At 45.6% G+C, this 18,614-nt stretch overlaps 1 protein-coding gene across 5 annotated transcripts in view; it reads right to left on the minus strand.

Moving 5' to 3' along the window:
- Nucleotides 1-18,614, minus strand: part of dock3 (dedicator of cytokinesis 3) — a 366,678-nt gene that overhangs the window by 296,161 nt on the left and 51,903 nt on the right. For all 5 annotated transcript variants that reach the window (XR_004414644.1, XM_033036842.1, XM_033036845.1 and 2 more), the window contains exons 3-4: nt 15,064-15,104; nt 6,739-6,794 (exon numbers count right to left, since the gene is read on the minus strand). Coding sequence is in view for 4 of the 5 variants with exons in the window: in XM_033036842.1 (XP_032892733.1) it covers nt 6,739-6,794; nt 15,064-15,104 (97 nt within the window). In the remaining variant the exon portion in view is untranslated. The remainder of the gene's footprint in view (nt 1-6,738; nt 6,795-15,063; nt 15,105-18,614) is intronic.

The following is an 18,614-nucleotide window of genomic DNA, read 5'->3' on the forward strand; positions in this document are numbered from 1 at the left end:
TGTCACCTATGCTCACTAATCTGGTCTGTTGGTCGGGAAGTTGAGGATCCAGTTGCAGAGGGGAGTGTTGAGTCCAAGTTCACATACTTGGAGCTTGGTTGGGATAATGATATTGAAAGCAAAACTATAGTCGATGAATAGGAGTCTGATGTAAATGTCCTTCTTATCCAGGTGTTCCAGGAATGAGTGTAGGGCCAAGGAAAATATTTCAGCTGTGGACCTGTTGTGGCAGTCGGCAAACTGCAGTGGATCAAGGCCGCTTGGGATATAACCAGCCTCTTGAAGTACTTCATGATGGTGGATATCAAGGATACTGGATGAACAAGATTTTACTTTTCTTTGGCACCGGGATGATAGTAGTCTTCTTGAAGCAGGTGGTTACCTCAGAATGAAGTAGAGAGTGATTAAATATGTCCTTGAACACTCCCGCTGGTTGTACCGCATAGTTCCCAAGTTCGTAGCCAGGGACTCCATCCGGGCTTGATGTTTTCCATAGATTCACCATCAGGAATGCCAATCTTACTTCTGCAACAGTGAACATGGGAAAAGGCACACTTGAATCTGATGGGATGGATGTCATCGCCCTGTTGGCCTTCGGCTCAAAGCGAGCATAGAATGCAATAGGTTCATCAGGGAGGGCCGCACTATCACCAGCAATGCTGCCTGACTTCGCTTAGTAGCCCATTATAGTAACAGAGAGAGTTAATTGAGGACAACCTATGGAGCACATGTATTTAGATTTCCTAAAAGCATTTGACAAGGTGCCATATAGGAGGCTGGTGCACATATTGCAAGCCCATGAATCAGAGAATATGAAGTAGAAATGATTTGAATTAGCTGCCTCATCATAATACGTTGTAATAAGTGGGTCCTTTTCAGACTGGAAGGAGATAACTAATGGAGTACTGCAGGGATCAATTCTTGGTCCACAATTTTTCAATATTTACATTAATGACATAAACAAAGGAATAGATGCAGTGTTTCCAAACTTACCAATGATACAAAATTAGGTGAAAGGGCATGTTGTGATGAGGATATTGTGAATCTTCAACACACTATAGATATATCGAGTGAGTGGGCAAAATACTGGCAAATGGATTTTAATGTGGGGAGGTGTGAGGTTATGTACTTTGGTGAGAGAAATGAAAAGGCAGATTATTATTCAAATAGAGAAATACTGCAAGTGAATGAAAGAGAGATCGAGCAACTGTCCATATGGTGCCAGCGCAATAACCTGGCCCTCAACACCAGCAAAACCAAGGAACTGATTGTGGACTTTGGAAGGAGTAGGAGGGGGACCCACAGCCCCATTTATATCAACGGGTCGATGGTTGAAAGGGTCAAGAGCTTCAAATTCCTGGGCGTGCACATCTCTGAAGATCTTTCCTGGTCCGAGAACACTAATGCAATCATCAAAAAAGCACATCAGCGCCTCTACTTCCTGAGAAGATTACGGAGAGTCGGATTGTCAAGGAAGACTCTCTCTAACTTCTACAGGTGCACAGTCGAGAGCATGCTGACCGGTTGCATCGTGGCTTGGTTCGGCAATTTGAGCGCCCTGGAAAGGAAAAGACTACAAAAAGTAGTAAACACTGCCCAGTCCATCATCGGCTCTGACCTTCCTTCCATCGAGGGGATCTATCGCAGTCGCTGCCTCAAAAAGGCTGGCAGTATCATGAAAGACCCACACCATCCTGGCCACACACTCATCTCCCTGCTACCTTCAGGTAGAAGGTACAGGAGCCTGAAGACTGCAACAACCAGGTTCAGGAATAGTTACTTCCCCTCAGCCATCAGGCTATTAAACCTGGCTCGGACAAAACTCTGATTATTACCAACCACTTTCTGTTATTTGCACTATCAGTTTATTTATTCATGTGTGTATATATTTATATCATGGTATATGGACACATTTATCTGTTTTGTAGTAAATGCCTACTATTTTCTGTGTGCTTAAGCAAAGCAAGAATTTCATTGTCCTATACAGGGACACATGACAATAAACTAACTTGAACTTGAACTTGAAGTATAGATAGATCTAGGTGCTCTGATGCATTAAATAAGGATTGACAAGGATGTTGCCAGGACACGAGGGCCTGAGCTATAGGCAACAGTTTGGCAGGTTAGTACATTATTCTTTGGAGTGCAGGAGGATGAAGGGTGATCTTATAGAGGTTCTTAAAATCATGAGTGGCATAGATGGGGTAAATGCACAGTCTTTTACCCAGAGTGGGAGAATCAAGAATCAGAACATAGGTTAAGGTGAGGAAGGAAAGGTTTAATAGAAACCCAAGGGGCAACATTTTTTTAACACAAAGGGTGGTAGGAGGCCTAGCACGCCCACCACAGACCAAGGACTCACTCACTGAGGACGGAGAACCAGACCCGTAGGCTTGGCTCGTCCACCGCGGACTCTGAACTCGGCCCCTAGTCACCGGCGTCGATGGGAGCTGGCTCCAGACTCAGCCCAGTGTCACCGGCGAGTTTTTTTTTTTTTAATGTTTATTTTATTAAAAGCAATTGTGCAAGGAGAAAGTATTCGACATAACAATTATACAATTTTCGTACAGCTTCAGTTTTAACATTTTATAAACTGATAAGTGAATCGGAAAAAAGTAAAAAGGATAGAATAAAAAGGACGAAGAAAGATACAAAAAAGAAAGAAGAAAAAACCCCAGAACTAACAAAGAAGTGAAAAAAAAAGAAAAAGCGGTGATATGTCCCACTACCCTTCCCTACGCCCGCTCACCCGACCCTAGCGTTGGATTTGAATTTGTGTTCAACCATTCCGTTGTTGAAGAAATTTAATGAAAGGAGACCATATTTTGGAAAATTGGTCTGATTTGTCAGCCAAAACAAGCATTATTTTTTCTAAATGTAGTGTCTCGGTCATTTCTGTGATCCACATCTTCGCTGTGGGAACTGTAATCTTTTTCCAGAATTTAAATATGTTTTTTCGCAGTTATTAAGGCATAGTCAAGGAAACGTCTTTAGAATATCGTTAACTTAGAGCAGCCCTCTGACAACCCTAATATTATTAATTTTGAATCTGACTTCAATTGAATTTTGAGTGTTTTAGAAATGGTATTGAACATTCCCATCCAGAAATTTTGTATTTTTATACAGGATACAAAAGAATGGGTTAGGGTAGCTTCTTGGAGGTGACATTTATCACAGAGAAGGGAGAAAGTTAGGAAAATCTTATTCAATTTGGTCTTTGAGTAGTATAACCTATGCAATAATTTGAATTGTATCAGGCAATGCCTGACATTTAAAGAACAGTAATGTATGTATAGTAGGCTTTCCTCCCATATATCTTTTGAAATGGGTAAACCCAACTCATCCTCCCATGCTCGCCTATAAATCTCAGAAGGTGGGGTATCAATATTTAAGAGAGTGTTATAAATGTAAGATATCAACTTACTTGTATCGGCATGTCTATTCAAACAATCGTCTAATATATCTGGACCCATAAAAGGCCATTCTCGTGTATATGTTTTCACATAATCTCGGAGACTACACCAAAATTGGAGAGGACGGGATGCGGTGAGGACATGACCAGTAAGATAATTCAGTGTGATGCTTGCAGGATGTGGGACGTCAGGGACATTGATGGTGCCTTTGGCTGCCTCAACTGTGGTAGGTGTGCCCAGATTCAGCTCCTGAAGGACCGTGTTGGGGCACTGGAGAAACAATTTGATGACTTCAGGATCATCCGAGAAAACAAGAGTTTCCTGGACAGGACCTACAGTGAGGTTGTCTCGCCAAAGATACCGGAAGAGCGAAGGCGGGTGAATGTGAGAAAGGGGTGTAAACGTGGAGTGCAGGAGACCCCCAGTGGCTGTGCCAAATGAAAACAGGTACACCCTTTTGGGAGGTGTCGGAGCAGACGACACTTCCAGTCCGAGCGGAGGACAGGTCAGTGGCTCCAAACCTAGCGTTGAGACTCGACTGGCGAGACCGACGTCGGGCAGAGCTAAGGTGGTGGGTGACTCCATTATCCGAGGTGTGGACAGGAGATTCTGTGGCGGCAGGCGAGACTCGAGGATGGTCTGTTGCCTCCCTGGTGCAAGGATTCAAGATATCACAAACCAACTTCAGAACATTCTCAAGGGGGAGGACAAGCCAGCCAGCAGTGGTTGTGCACGTTGGCACAACTGACATCAGTAAGATAAGAGATGAGGTTCTGCAGAGTGAATACAGGGAGCTAGGCAAGGTTTAAAAGCAGGACCTTGAGAGTAGTAATCTCTGGATTTGGGGGGGGGGGGGGGGGGAAGAGAATTCATGACCATAACCAGTCAGGGGAGAGTAGCAGTGGTCAGGTCTGTGCACTTCAAGGAAGGGTAAAGCCAGGCAGAACCATAGTGATAGAAGACTGGTTAGGTTAGGGGGCACACAGGAGATTCTGTGGCTGCAAACTGGATTCCAGGATGGTGTGTTGCCTCCTGGATCAAGGAGTGGCTGCATAATATTCTCAAGGGGGAGGACAAGCCAGCCGGAAGTTGTTGTGCACATTGACACAACTGATATCGGTAGGATAAGAGATGAGGTTCTGCAGAGTGAATACAGGGATCTAGGCAAAAGGTTTAAAAGCAGGACCTTAAGAGTAGTAATATCTGGATTGCTCCCGGTGACATGTGCTTGTGGTCAAGTAGTCTTTTACCCAGGGTAGCAGAATCAAAAATGAGAGGACATACATTTAAGGTGAGATGGACAAGTTTTAATACAAACCTGAGGGGCAAACATTTTCAATCAGAGGGTGGTGGGTTTCTGGAATAAGCTGCCAGAGGAGGTAGTTGTGGCAAGTACAATAACAGCATTTAAAAGACACTTGGACAGGTACAAGGATAGGAAAGGTTCAGAGGGATATGGGTCAAAGATGGGCAAATGGGACTAGTGGATAAGTTGGGCCGAAGTGGCTGTTTCTTTCTGTGCCGTATGACTGTAACTCTTTTACTCGGGTGCTGTCTGTGTAGAGTTTGTACGTTCTCCCTATGACCATGTGGCTTTCCTCCCACATCCCAAAGATATGTGGGTCTGTAGATAAACCAACCACTGCAAATTTCCTCTCGAGGATAGGGAGTGGATGCGAAAAATGGTTGACACAGAGGTGGTGTGAATGGGTGATTGATGGTCGGCATGGACTCAATGGGCTGAAGGCTTGTTTCAGGCTTTATCTTTCCATCAATCAATCATGTAGTAATGTAAATAAAGAATGTGAACATTTTGAAAAATATATATTTGGTAGAGAAAACAAAAATTAAAATAGAATAAAGGCATATTGTATAAAAGCTATGTGGGAACGGGCATTAATTTTATGATTTTTAAAAGATTATTCGTAAGATGAATATGTGTAGTAAAATAATATCAACGAAATGTCCTCCAAGCATATTACATGAAAAAAAATTGAAGGTTAAAAAACGTCATCAATAGTATGATTTTCGTAAAGAATAAGAAAATACGACATGCCATACTGTAATGTCACCACTGAGGCTGATGTCAGAAGAAACTTCTGAATCTGAAAAGGGTGAAGTCTCAGAAAGCATCCAGCCCAAATTTTGTATCTGGTATCTGGCCATGTTGTTATAATCTGCACAGACCAACTGGTTGTGAGGTCAGAGGTCCGCATCTGATTTAAAAGCACATCACTAATACAGAACATGTGCCCAAGAAGAATAACGATTAACGTCAGTAGTAATGCAGTGTTTTGAGAGGTTGGTTATGAAATGCATACTAACATATTGCCTTAGTAAGAACCATAGATCCACTACAATTCGCCTACCACTGCAATAGATTAACGGGTGATACAATCTCACTAACTCTCCACTCCGCACTGGACCACTGGGCAATAAGAACACGTATGTCTGGCTATTGGATCATTGACTACTGCTCAACGTTCAACACCATCAACTCCTCCAAACTTATCATCAAACTCAGAATTGGGTATCTGTTTGTACCTATGTAATTGAATCCTCGACTTCCTCATTGGCCCATCGCAATCAGTACAAATTGGCAATAACACGTCCATGGCGGTAGAGAGAGTCAACAACCTCGAGTTCCTGGGCATGTATATCTCTGAAGATCAGTCCTGGGCTTAGCACATTGATGAGCTTTCTTTGTGATTGCATCAATGCCTCTGTTTCTTGAGAAGATTGTGGAGATTCAGTATGTCGACAAATATGCTCTCAAACTTCTACAGGTGTTGGTTCCCAGGAATCAAGAAGGCTACAGAGAGTGATAGACATTGCCCAGTCCATCACAAGTACTGACGTTGCCAACGTTGTAGTTGGCAGGCAATATCATCAAAGGGCTACACCACCCTGGCTATCTCATTTTACTCCTCTCATTGGGAAGAAGGTATAGAAGTCAGAAAACTGTGACTACCAGGTTCAAGAACAGTTTCTTCCCAACAACCATCTGCACAAAACTAACCATCATCTTAGCAGCAATGACCTTTTATAGACAGTGGCTTTCATTGCACTACAGACTTCAGTTTTGCAGTATTATGGTTATCTGTCATTAATTTATGGTATAAATAATATTTTTATCTATGTGTTATTGTGTTTTCGGGCCAGTTTAGCTGCAGCAATGAAGAGTTTCAATGGTTCATTGGTTATGATAATTAAACACTCGACTCTTTCTGTTGATGCTTAAATACTCGCAAATATCAAGATAAAATACACATATGAGAATAATTTATTTGCATCATGACACACTAACAACTCAGCTGGTACTTACCCTCGGTTACTGACCACAGCTGCTTTCAGGTGAATGTAACTTGCTGGAAATAGACCCTGTAAAGAAATGCAAGTTTTAATCCCTTTAAGAATCGAAGACTTGTGTTAAAGATATCCTTTACTAACTTGATATCCGGGGTGAACCCAACAAAGTGGATCTCGTTTGCTGCAGCAAATCTGATGGAAAGCACCTTGGCACAGTTAATGACCCTATAACTCAATATTGTCAAAGACCATTTAAAATGAACTCCAATAGCTCAGGATCTGTGCCATTTTAAATGTAACATGAGCATTAAACAAACGCTTCCCATCTCCTGAAGAAGCAAAGCACTGCTTTTTGGTACTATTCCAGCACTGTGAATACATACAAGAATAGGTGTGACAACCCAAGCCGTAACCAGTCCATTGAGAATCTGTAGAACATAAATTGATTTATCATGCAACGGCTGATTTCCCGAGCCACAGGCTGAACCAGCATAATAACCATATAAGGTTGCATTATTATTATTCCCGACAAATCGGGAATCAAACTGCATAGGCCAATCCCACAGCTGGAACCTAAAGCGGGCTCTTGATGACTTTATTTCAAGACCCGACTCATAAAGCAAAATGGAGGAAGACCATAAAGACCATTCCTCCTGCTTGCAGCGAGAATGTATCTTTCACCACTGTTATGCCACACATTTTTGCAACCTGTGAATTAGCATGAAAACAACATATCTATATTCGGTGTTGCATTGAATCAGAATTTCATAAATACGGTGTGGTCCAACACCCATTCTGTGTTGTCATTGATCTGTACTTGATGATACTCCAGTGGCAAATGAGATTATGTACCTATTACAGGATTCTTTTACTTGATTGCACCCCCGTGATTATCATATGCCACCATCATAGTGTATCAACATGAAGTTGAGCTTGCAGCTATGCATATTCGCTCAATCACTCTTTAACCCATAAAAGGGTCTATAGATAGTTGATACCAATAACTGAAGAGTTAATAACTCATGCAAATCTCCTCCACCTCCAACTAGAGATGACATTCGCATTTTCCCACCTTAGTCAGTTCTCCCACTTGCACAGTTGCATCACATCTATTACATTGCCAATTAGTCTAATGAATAGAATACTGTTTTATAACAACAAGGCTGTTCCAGGTTTCTATTGACTCCAATCTGTTGCCCAAGGCAGAGTCACAGGCCAACTATCCATTTGATAACAACTTAATTTAACTGGATAGAGGAGAACAATTTCTCAAATAGCTTGAGACTGAAACAGTGGATTTTAGCCAAATACAGCGTCAACATATAATCCAGACAATACATAACACGTGTTTTTGAACTCTGAGTAGTCCTTTGAATGATTTATTGTCATCATACTGTTAAATTGCCTCATCATAGCAATGACTCCAAATATCTCTGATGATCACTGTACATGGAAAACCCCATGAAATCAGTTTAATCACCTTTCTTTCATAATGAACAGGCCATGCCTGCCATCATTTCGTGTCTGCCCTGAACGGCAACTCTGACCTGGTTACCGATAATTCTCACATGTCCCAAGACAACTCTTACCATAATTCTGACCTTGCCTTGAAAGACAATTCTGCCCATATCTCCGAGCCTGTCAAACCTGGCTAAAATACTGAACCCGGCTCAACACAATTCTGGCCCAATTCCAACCTGCTTGGAATACTAGTAATGTCCAGTTTTACCTGGTTAAATGCCTCTGAGTAGATGACAATGTCTTAATCATTTGTGTATTGTACAACCAATTGTAAATCTTACCAACTTGTTCGTGGTCACTTAGTTGTAGAATAACTCTGGTCAGCTTTTATGCTGCTACCAGCTTCAGTGAACCGCTTACTGCCGATGAAGCTGTGGGGTGCGTTGTCACCGACACTATGAAGCCTTCCTCGTCGTTGGCCTGATTGGTCCAACAGCTTATGCTTCGTCCTCCAGGTTTTGCCTGTGGAATAGGTCTTACCTGAATAGAAGATTCGACGAGTGGCTCTAACGTCCCCTGATAGCGGTGTTCACTGCATTGTGTTGGGATGGCAACCTTGCTGCCAGGAATGGTACCTCTGACACGTGCCCTTCATCCCTTGAGGTATGCTCCACGGCTATACCCTCAACCTCGGCGTCAGATTCATACTGACCCGGCATGCTCTCCTCCTCCATGAGGGAGACATTAAGCAGCCCTGCTACAAGGCGCTGCTGGCGCGGCCTCTCCAACAGCTGGCATGGGCTCGGCGTCAGCCTAATACTGACCCGGCGGCTTCCATGCCTTGGGGTATGCTGTTCTGCAATACCTCCAACTTCAGGGTCAGAACAAAACTGCCCCGGTAAGCTCACCTCCTCCATGAGGGAGACATTATGCAGCCCTTCTATAGGTGCTGCTGCCATACATTAAGCAGCCCTATTACAAGGCGCTGCCGGCGCGGCCAAGAGCAATAGGCCGGCACTGCTATAGACTCGGCATCCCCATTAAGCAGCCCTGTTACAAGGCGCTGCTGGCACGGGCTCTCCCATCTGCCCAACACTGCCATAGACTCAGCATCACCTTTAAACAGCCCTGCTGCTGGCGCGGACTCTCGCATAGTCCCGCACTGACACAACTCCTGCTGTTAGAGTGTATCTAGAATGAGCCTCCTCTCCATTAGGGCTCCATCCTGGCCAGCCTCCAAATTTTTTCTCCTTACCGGAAGGGAACCCTCCCGGCACCAGGGCTGACCACTTTGGTCGGTTTACCCCATATCTTGGGGACCTCTGCGGTCTGGGCACCGCATTGCTGCTGGATTTCCCCTCCCCGGGAATCCCAGCGCCCATATATATTACCGTAAGGAAAACCCTCCCGACACCCGGTCTGCTGGCTGTCGCCACCCCGGGAACCCGAGCATCTATATTTATATCGGAGGGAAACCCTCCAGGCACCTGGTCTACTGGAGGTCCCCTCTCCGGGAACCCCAGCTTCTTTATGCCTATCGGAGGGAAACCCTCCCGGCACCCGGAGCGCCTGAAAATCACTGACCACCCCGTCAGCGACCGACCTCGTGAAACCCGACATTCCCCAGCTATCCACTTCCGCGGCGAGAACCGGGGTTACCCCTCAGCCCACAGCTGGTTCCCTCATCGGTTCTCGCGAATCATCCGGCAGGAAGCCTCTGGAACAAGAGGTTCCTGCAAGGAAACAAAACAGGTAAGAAATACAAACTTACCTGAAGTTTAAACTTACTCGCTGGAGGAGCTCAGCTCTGCATGACTCCGAAGTAAAATTGAGCATAGGTTCATCCTGTTTCCATTGATCATCCTTGAGATGTTTCTACACCTTGATTGGAGTCCACCAGTGGTAAGTTAAATTGATTGGACATGATTTGGAAAGGCACACACCTGTCTATATAAGGTCCCACAGTTGACAGTGTATGTCAGTGCAAAAACCAAGCCATGAAGGCAAAGTAATTGTCCATAGACCTCCGAGACAGGAGGTGATCAGAGATGGTCACTCTGACAGAGTTCCTCTGTGGAGATGGGAGAACTTTTCAGAAGGACAGCTATATCTGCAGCACTCTACCAATCAGGCTTATATGGTAGAGTGGCCAGACAGAAGCCACTCCTCAGTAAAAGACACGACAGCCCGCCTGGAGTTTGCCAAAAGGCACCTAAAGGACTCTGAGACCATGAGAAACAAGATTCTTGTTATGTATGAAATATGATTAACATATTTGATCTTGTGCAATGGGACACAGGAGAGACTCATCGTGGTGTTCAAATAAAGAAGCTTGTTATTTTACTCCTGTGTCCGAGCCTTATTTAAAGTACATTTCCAGCACCAAATATACAACAATTGGCGACGAGGATCAAAGAACAGAAAAGTACGTCAAAGAAAAAAGTTATAAAAGAGTTTGTATTTGGTGTCACAAATTGGAACGGCACCAGGCAAAAAGATTTGGCACCAAATTGTATTTGAATTGGCGCCAAAGAAAAGAAAAGTCGGAACGGGAAGCAAGAGCGCAAGGAAACAAGTGTACCAGTACACCGAAGAGCGCAGCTGAAAGCTGGAAGCCTAACCAGCATGACAGCGACGGTGCCAGCTTACCTGGAACGCTTTCCAGTGCCATGCAGCCCCTGGCCAGGGCCAGCAGCCGCAACCGACGTCAGGTAAGTATCCAGTACTGTGCAGCCCACGGATAAGTCCGGCCATCGACGACAAAGCCGAGTCTCCGACAGCCAGCCCGGTCGCGAGCACAGCCATCCCCACAGCATGATGCTGGAGTCAATTATAAAAGATGAAATAGCCGCACATTTGGATAGCAGTAACAGGATCGGTCCGAGTCAGCATGTATTTACCAAGGGGAAATCATGCTTGACTAATCTTCTGGAATTTTTTGAGGATGTAACTAGGAAAATGGACAAGGGAGAGTCAGTGGATGTAGTGTACCTGGACTTTCAGAAAGCATTTGATAAGGTCCCACATAGGAGATTAGTGGGCAAAATTAGGGCACATGGTATTGGGTAACGTGCTGACATGGATAGAAAATTGGTTGGCAGACAGGAAACAAAGAGTACGGATTAACGGGTCCCTTTCAGAATGGCAGGCAGTGACTAGTGGGTACCGCAAGGCTCGGTGCTGGGACCGCAGCTATTTGCAATATACATCAATGATTTGGATGAAGGGATTCAAAGTAACATTAGCAAATTTGCAGATGACACAAAGCTGGGTGGCAGTGTGAACTGTGAGGCGGATGCTTTGAGAATGCAGGGTGACTTGGACATGTTGGGGGAGTGGGCAGATGCATGGCAGATGAAGTTTAATGTGGATAAATGTGATGTCATCCGCTTTGGTTTCAAAAACCGGATGGCAGATTACTATCTAAATGGCATCAAGTTGGGAAAAGGGGAAGTACAACGGGATCTGGGGGTCTTTGTTCATCAGTCTATGAAAGTAAGCATGCAGGTACAGTAGGCAGTGAAGAAAACAAATGGCAAGTTGGCCTTTATATCAAGAGGAGTCGAGTATAGGAGCAAAGAGGTCCTTCTGCAGTTGTACAGAGCCCTAGTGAGACCACACCTGGAGTATTGTGTGCAGTTTTGGTCCCCTAATTTGAGGAAGGACATTCTTGCTATTGAGGGAGTGCAGCGTAGGTTTACAAGGTTAATTCCCGGGATGGCGGGACTGTCATTTGCTGAGCGAATGGAGCGGCTGGGCTTGTACACTCTGGAGTTTGGAAGGATGAGAGGGAATCTTATTGAAACGTATAAGATTGTTAAGGGTTTGGGCACGCTAGAGGCAGGAAACATGTTCACGATGTTGGGGGAGTCCAGAACCAGGGGCCACAGTTTAAGAATAAGGGTTAAGCCATTTAGAACAGAGACGAGGATACACTTTTTCTCAGAGAGAGTTGTGAGTCTGTGGAATTCTCTGCCTCAGAGGGCGGTGGAGGCCGGGTCTCTGGATACTTTCAAGAGAAAGCTAGATAGGGCTCTTAAAGATAGCGGAGTCAGGGGATATGGGGAGAAGGCAGGAACGGGCCACTGATTGGGGATGATCAGCCATGATCACATTGAATGGCGGTGCTGGCTCGAAGGGCCGACTGGCCTACTCCTGGATCTATTGTCTATTGTCTATTGACATACCTGAAGTATTTTCCACATCGTCAAGTAAATATCAGTGCTTTACTAGTAAGGTAAACCTTCATTTTAACAGACCTCATTATAACGGATTTTGGCTATAACAGATAGATCTCCCGACACCATCCTGATTCACATGGCCTCTCCAGCCCCAGCTTCCAACACCTCCTATTGATCGCCAGGTGCACAGTGCACCCTTCCTCACCCACGTTACAGTCCGGTTGATGCAGCTGTTGATCTGCCTCATGTTTTAGCTGCTGGGTACAGCACTTTCTTTGGGCTGCTGCCATCACCCTTCACCCTCCTGCTGCTTCTTCCGGCCAGTCGCTTCCCATTCCACTACCATCTGCGCCTAGTTTTAAGGCAATCCTGGCACAAAGTGCTGGAGTAACTCAGTAGACTGAATCAGTCTGAAGAAAGGTCCTGACGTCACCTCTTCATGTTCATGTTCTCCTGAGATGCTGCCTGACCTGCTGAATTACTCCAGCACTTCGTGTCCTTTTGTGTGTTAATCATTATCTGCAATTCTTAGTTTCTACATACAATGGTGGGCGGCGCGACTCACGTCGCAGCGGCCTCTGCAGTCCGTCTGTCTTTTTTTATTTTTCGTCTCGTTTGAATGTAGTTTTTTTTTTTTTTAATTGGGTATGTGTGTGGGGGACGGGGGGTGGCGAAACTTTTAAAATCTTTTCCCTGTACGGTGGACCCGACCTTTTCTCTGTCAGGTCTCCATTGTCGTTGGGACCTAGCACCGTGGAGCGGCCTCCAACCGGAACAACCTGGGGCTCCGGTCGCGGAGCCTGCGGACCTACTTACCATCGTGGAGCTGGCCGAGTTCAGAGCAGGAGGAGCTATGGTGGCGCGCGGCTGCGACCTGTCCCCAGAGATTCGGAGGCTGCAGCCGCAGGTCTGGTGGACAGTAACACCGGTAGAGCGCGGGTCTCTGCTGGGAGACCGCTTTTCAGGGCTTCCGCAACGGCAACTTCTCCCGCCCGAGTTGTGGGGTTGAAAATTACCTGGAGCGGGGCCTTACATCATCGCCCGGCGTGGCCGCGAGACTTGTTAGCGCCCGCCGGGGCTCCAACACCAAGACCCGGAGCGTGGCCTTGCATCGCCCGGTGCGGCTTTAATTGCCGCGGGACTTATTTACCATCGCCCGCCGGGGGCTTTGACTCTGACATCGGGAGGAGAATGAGGAGTGCAGGGGAGAGATAAGACTTTGCCTTCCATCACAGCGATGAGGAGATGTGCTGTGATGGATGTTTGTGTAAATTGTGTTGTGTCTTGGTTCTTTTTCTTGTGTGTATGACTGCAGAAACCAAATTTTGTTTGAACCTCAATGAGGTTCAAATGACAACAAATAAATTGTATTGTATTGATAATCCCTTACTCAGTTATAGCGGACAATTGGTAATAATGGACACCACTCCTTCTCCCCATGGTCTGTTATACCAAGGGTTTACTGTATTGGTACAGCTCAGCTAAAGGCGCGGCTACTTCTGATGCAGAACCCTTCAGTACAATAGCCTGGATGTCTAGTCCCATTGTCTGTAGATCTAGTGTCCTTAACCATTTCTTTATATGACATGGAGTGGAACTAAATTAGCTGAAGACTGGCTCGTATGGTGATAATATAAAAATAAATGATTCCCAGCCAGATGTGGCAAAATTGCAGTCAACCGATCTTTTGATTATGGGATTATTCAGATCTGACAATTGTATGTAGATACCCAAAATAAGAGACAGATTCCCAATACCAATTCATTGACCAACTCGGCCATGGCTGGGTGAATGGTGAGTTGGCCCGGGGGCTGGATTGCACAAAGCCCAGCCGGCAGGGTAGCTGAGGAGTTTTGGCCCGGCACCCCATCCAACTCCTGAACCGATGCTCGGCCATGAGAAGGAGGGGTGGTGGTGTCGGCGGTAAACAAAGGTCCGAAGGTCGGACAGCTGGCCGAGCTGCCTACCGACGGGGCCAGGGACGAGGCTCTGTTGCTGCACTCCATGGGCTGCACTACGTCGGGGCGGGTGAGGCGGGGCTGGCGCGGGGCTCCGACCCAACAGTCCCCTCGACCTGAGTAGTAGCAGTCAAATATGGGACAAGGGTGGTCCCGTATGGGAGAAAACAATTTAGCCCAATATACGGGATGTCTCGGCTATTACAGGACAGTTGGCAACCCTAGGTGGAAGCGTGACCAGACAGACCTGATATGACTGAATGGATGTGAAACGTAAAATATTCTAAAGAACGACATTACCAAAATTCTTAACAAAAGCACAACTAAATAAAAGTCCATGTAATTATAGAGATTCAGCACTGAAAGGGACCTTGCAGCTCATCAAGTCCACGTCAACCAACAATCCTCCATTTACATAATCATAATTATTTCTACAGGGACTGTTACATTTCAACTTGGTTCTTGTTAACAATGAACAATTCTCATGTTCAAACTATAAGACTACATACATCTGGAAATGAAAACTGGCACCACCACCATTTGGATCATTAAATATCTCTTGGTCTCCAATTTATAAAGGATGTTGTTCTCACTGCCACGGTCTGAAACTTAAATATGCTTATTTTCTAGCTTTTTCCAGTTCTTACAAAAGTCATAAACCTGTAACATTAATGGTTTCTCTCCTCACAGATGCTACCCGATTGCTGAGCATTTCTAGATTTTGTTGTTTTTATTATTTACCTTGACTGAAGGCTTCTTGGTGGCAAATCCTCTGAACCATCCTGAAAAACAAAATCATGTTGTCAATCAAATAAAAATTGTAATCACTATTATTTTAAGTAAAAATACGGCTGACTTTGCATTTTGGAAAACAATGGAGGAGGGAGTAGAAAATGTTGGGTAAGGTCATAAGGTCATAAGAAATAGGTGTAGAATTTGGCCATTTGGCCCATCAAGTCTACTCCACCATGCAATCTTGGCTGATCTATCACTCCCTCCTAACCCCATTCTCCTGCCTTCTCCCCATAACCTCTTGAAATAGTTAATCGCTATTATATCGTTTGCTGTCATATTTAACCACTTTCTATAATGAAAGAGCTAATTGCTATTGCGTTGCTTGCTGGGATACTTGATCAGTATTTGTATTTCTTCTCTTGAACAGGCTTTCTCTAGTGGAAAAGTACCAGCAGATAAGAGGGGGCAGTTAGGGAAGCCAGTACTGATAAGGAGACAGACACAGACTAGCACAGAAAAACAACACCATGTTAGGACTGGACTGTTGCATCTTGGGACTATGAACAACGCCTTTGGAATACTTGGTTTTGAGGAAAAGCTGAAAAATAACTCCATATTAGGACTTGCTGATGCTTCTTGGGACATTACTAAACGCTTTTGGTATTCTGCGTATGTGACTTTTGCTGTAGAAAAGACCCCAGGATTCTGTGTTAATTTGAGTGGTCGTTCGAGGAACAGCCAGTATTCTTGAATACTGGCTGAACTGTAATTCCTTACCACTCCCATCATGATGAACTGAGTAAAGCTTGTTTGGTTTACCTTAACCCATTGTGTTTTTGTCTGTTTTTAAGTAGCGAGCTTTATTACTCTGATACCTGTACTAATCAAGAATCTATATATCTCGGCCTTAAAAATATCCACTGACTTGGCCACCACAGCCTTCTGTGGCAAAGAATTCTACAGATTCACCACCCTCTGACAAAAGACACGTTTCCTCATCTCCTTCTTAAAAGAAAGTCCATTAATTCTGAGGCTATGACCTCTAGTCTTAGACTCTCCAACTAGTGGAAACATCCTCTCCACTTCCACTATATCCAAGGCTTTCACTATTCTGTATGTTTCAATGAGGTCCTCCCTCATTCTTCTAAACTCCAGCAAGAACAGGCCCAATGCTGACAAAAACTCACCATAGGTTAACCTACTCATTCCTGAGATCATTCTTGTAAACCTCCTCTGGACCTTCTCCAGACCCAGCACATCCTTCCTCAGATATTGTGCTAAAATTACTCACAATATTCCAAATGGAGCCTTGCCAGCGTCTTATAGAGCCTCAACATTAGATCCCTGTTTTGTATACAAGCCCTCTTGAAATAAATGCATGCATTGAATTTGCTTTATTTACTACCAATTCGACATGCAGATTAACTTTTTGGGAATCCTGCACCAGCACTCCCAAGTCCCTTTGCACCTCTGATTTCTGGAATCTCACCGCATTTAGAAAATAGTCTACGCCTTTATTCCTACTACCAATAATGCATGACTCCACACTTTGCTACACTATATTTCATCTGCCACTTCTCTGCCCACTCTCCCAACCTGTCCAAGTCCTTCTGCAGAGTCCCTGCTTTCTCTACACTACCTGCCCCTCCATCTATTTTCGTATCTTTCGTACACTTTGCTACAAAGCCTTCAATCCCCTTGTCCAAATCATTACATGAAGAGTAGCGGTCCCAGCACTGACCCTTGCGGAACTCCACTGGTCACTGGCATCCAACCAGAAAAAGCCACCTTTATTGCCACTTTTTGTTTTCTGCCAGCCAGCCAATCTGTTATCCATGCTAGTATCTGCCCTTTGATACTGTGGGCTCTCATCTTCATAAGCAGCCTAACGTGTGGCACCTTATCAACGGCTATCTGAAAATCTAACTAAACAACATCTACTGACTCTCCTTTGTCTGTCCTGCTATTTACTTCTTCAAAGAATTCCAGCAAATTTGTCAAGCAAGACCTCCCTTCACAAAGCCGTCATTGCTGACTTTGGCCTATTTTATCGTGAACATCTAAGTACAGGTGCACAACCTTTTATCCGAAATTCCAAATAACGAAAAGCTCCGAATAGCGGACATTTTTTCGGTCCTTGAAGAAAAGTCCTTGAAGACATTCACCGAGGGCGGCCCGCAGAGGTGACAGCGGAACCTCCGGTCGTTCCTCGAAGAAAGGGGAACTAAATCCCCATTCATAAAAGAGAAGGTGAGGGTATATTGCGCGGGAAGGTTAATAATTGACAATCTGCTGCTGCCTGCCCGCTGAGTTAAAAAGTTCCCATGGTAGACTCATGATACACAGTGTATCGTGAGTCTTGCGTGGGAACGTTTTAACTCAGCGGGCAGGCAGCAGCAGATTGTCGCTCCCTTCAGTTTCACCCCACCTACACCCCTCTGCTTCCCGGCCATGTGTGTGACCCCTTCCCTCCCCTCTCCAGCTCCCCGCCCATTGCACCGGCGCGGGGGCTTTGCACTGTCTTCACGTCGGCGATGCCAGCAGGTCAGTGCCAGTCACCGGAGACGTCAGGACCAACGGGACACCGACCCCCCAGGCCCACTGCAAGCACGGAGAACCCAGAGACCCACAGCCAGCAGCAGCCCAGCCCCGTTCCAACTCCAGAGGAAAACTGCAAACTGGCCAGAGACGTCAGGACCACCAGAAGCCGCTCCCCGATGGGCCGCTACGGCGACAAGTGGCAGTTCGCCCACAGCCCGAGCTGCGCCCCCTCATCGGGACATCGACCCCCAGGCCCACTGCAAGCACGGAGATCCCAGATCAGCAACTCCAGCCCAGCCCCGCTCCAACTCCAGAGGAACACGCTCCCCGTAGGGGCAGAAGCTGATGGTGTGCAAGGTACGTCTTGTTCTTGGGGTGGCGGATGAGGGGGCGCAGCTCGGGCTGTGGGCGAACTGCCACTTGTCGCCGTAGCGGCCCATCGGGGAGCGGATTCCTCTGGAGTTGGAGGGGGAGGGGGGTATTGTGCTGTTTGATCGCCCCCTGCTATCCCAGGGACAGGGAGACACAGTGGCTTTTGAGAATGGTGGGCAATCACTTCCAAAGTTCTGCCCACACAGTCAATACACCTCTCCTACACTTGTCTCCCGCACTAAGATCATCTCGCAGAGAATGATCCCAGCCTAACCCTCCCTATTCTCTCCTATTCTGCAAGAAAAAACTACATTGAAGACTCAAACTCGCGATCGAGTAACTGCCGGGATCGAGGCGCAAACTCGCGACCTAGCGGATATGAGCCGAGTACTCTACCACTGAGCCAGCCGTTAAAATCTACACCAAAAATCTTCCATTCCGAAAGCCGAAAAATTCAGAATTACGAAAAGTGTCTGGTCCCAAGGCTTTCGGATAAAAGGTTGTGCACCTGTACTCTGTAATCTCATCCTTTATAATGCAATCTAAAATCTTACCAATCACCAGTCAGACGAACTGGCCTATCGTTCCCACTATTCTGCCTTGCTCCCTTTTTGTGCAACAGGGTAATATTAGCAATTTTCCAA

The sequence above is a fragment of the Amblyraja radiata genome, chromosome 18 (genome assembly GCF_010909765.2).
Source record: "Amblyraja radiata isolate CabotCenter1 chromosome 18, sAmbRad1.1.pri, whole genome shotgun sequence".
Taxonomy (NCBI): domain Eukaryota; kingdom Metazoa; phylum Chordata; class Chondrichthyes; order Rajiformes; family Rajidae; genus Amblyraja; species Amblyraja radiata.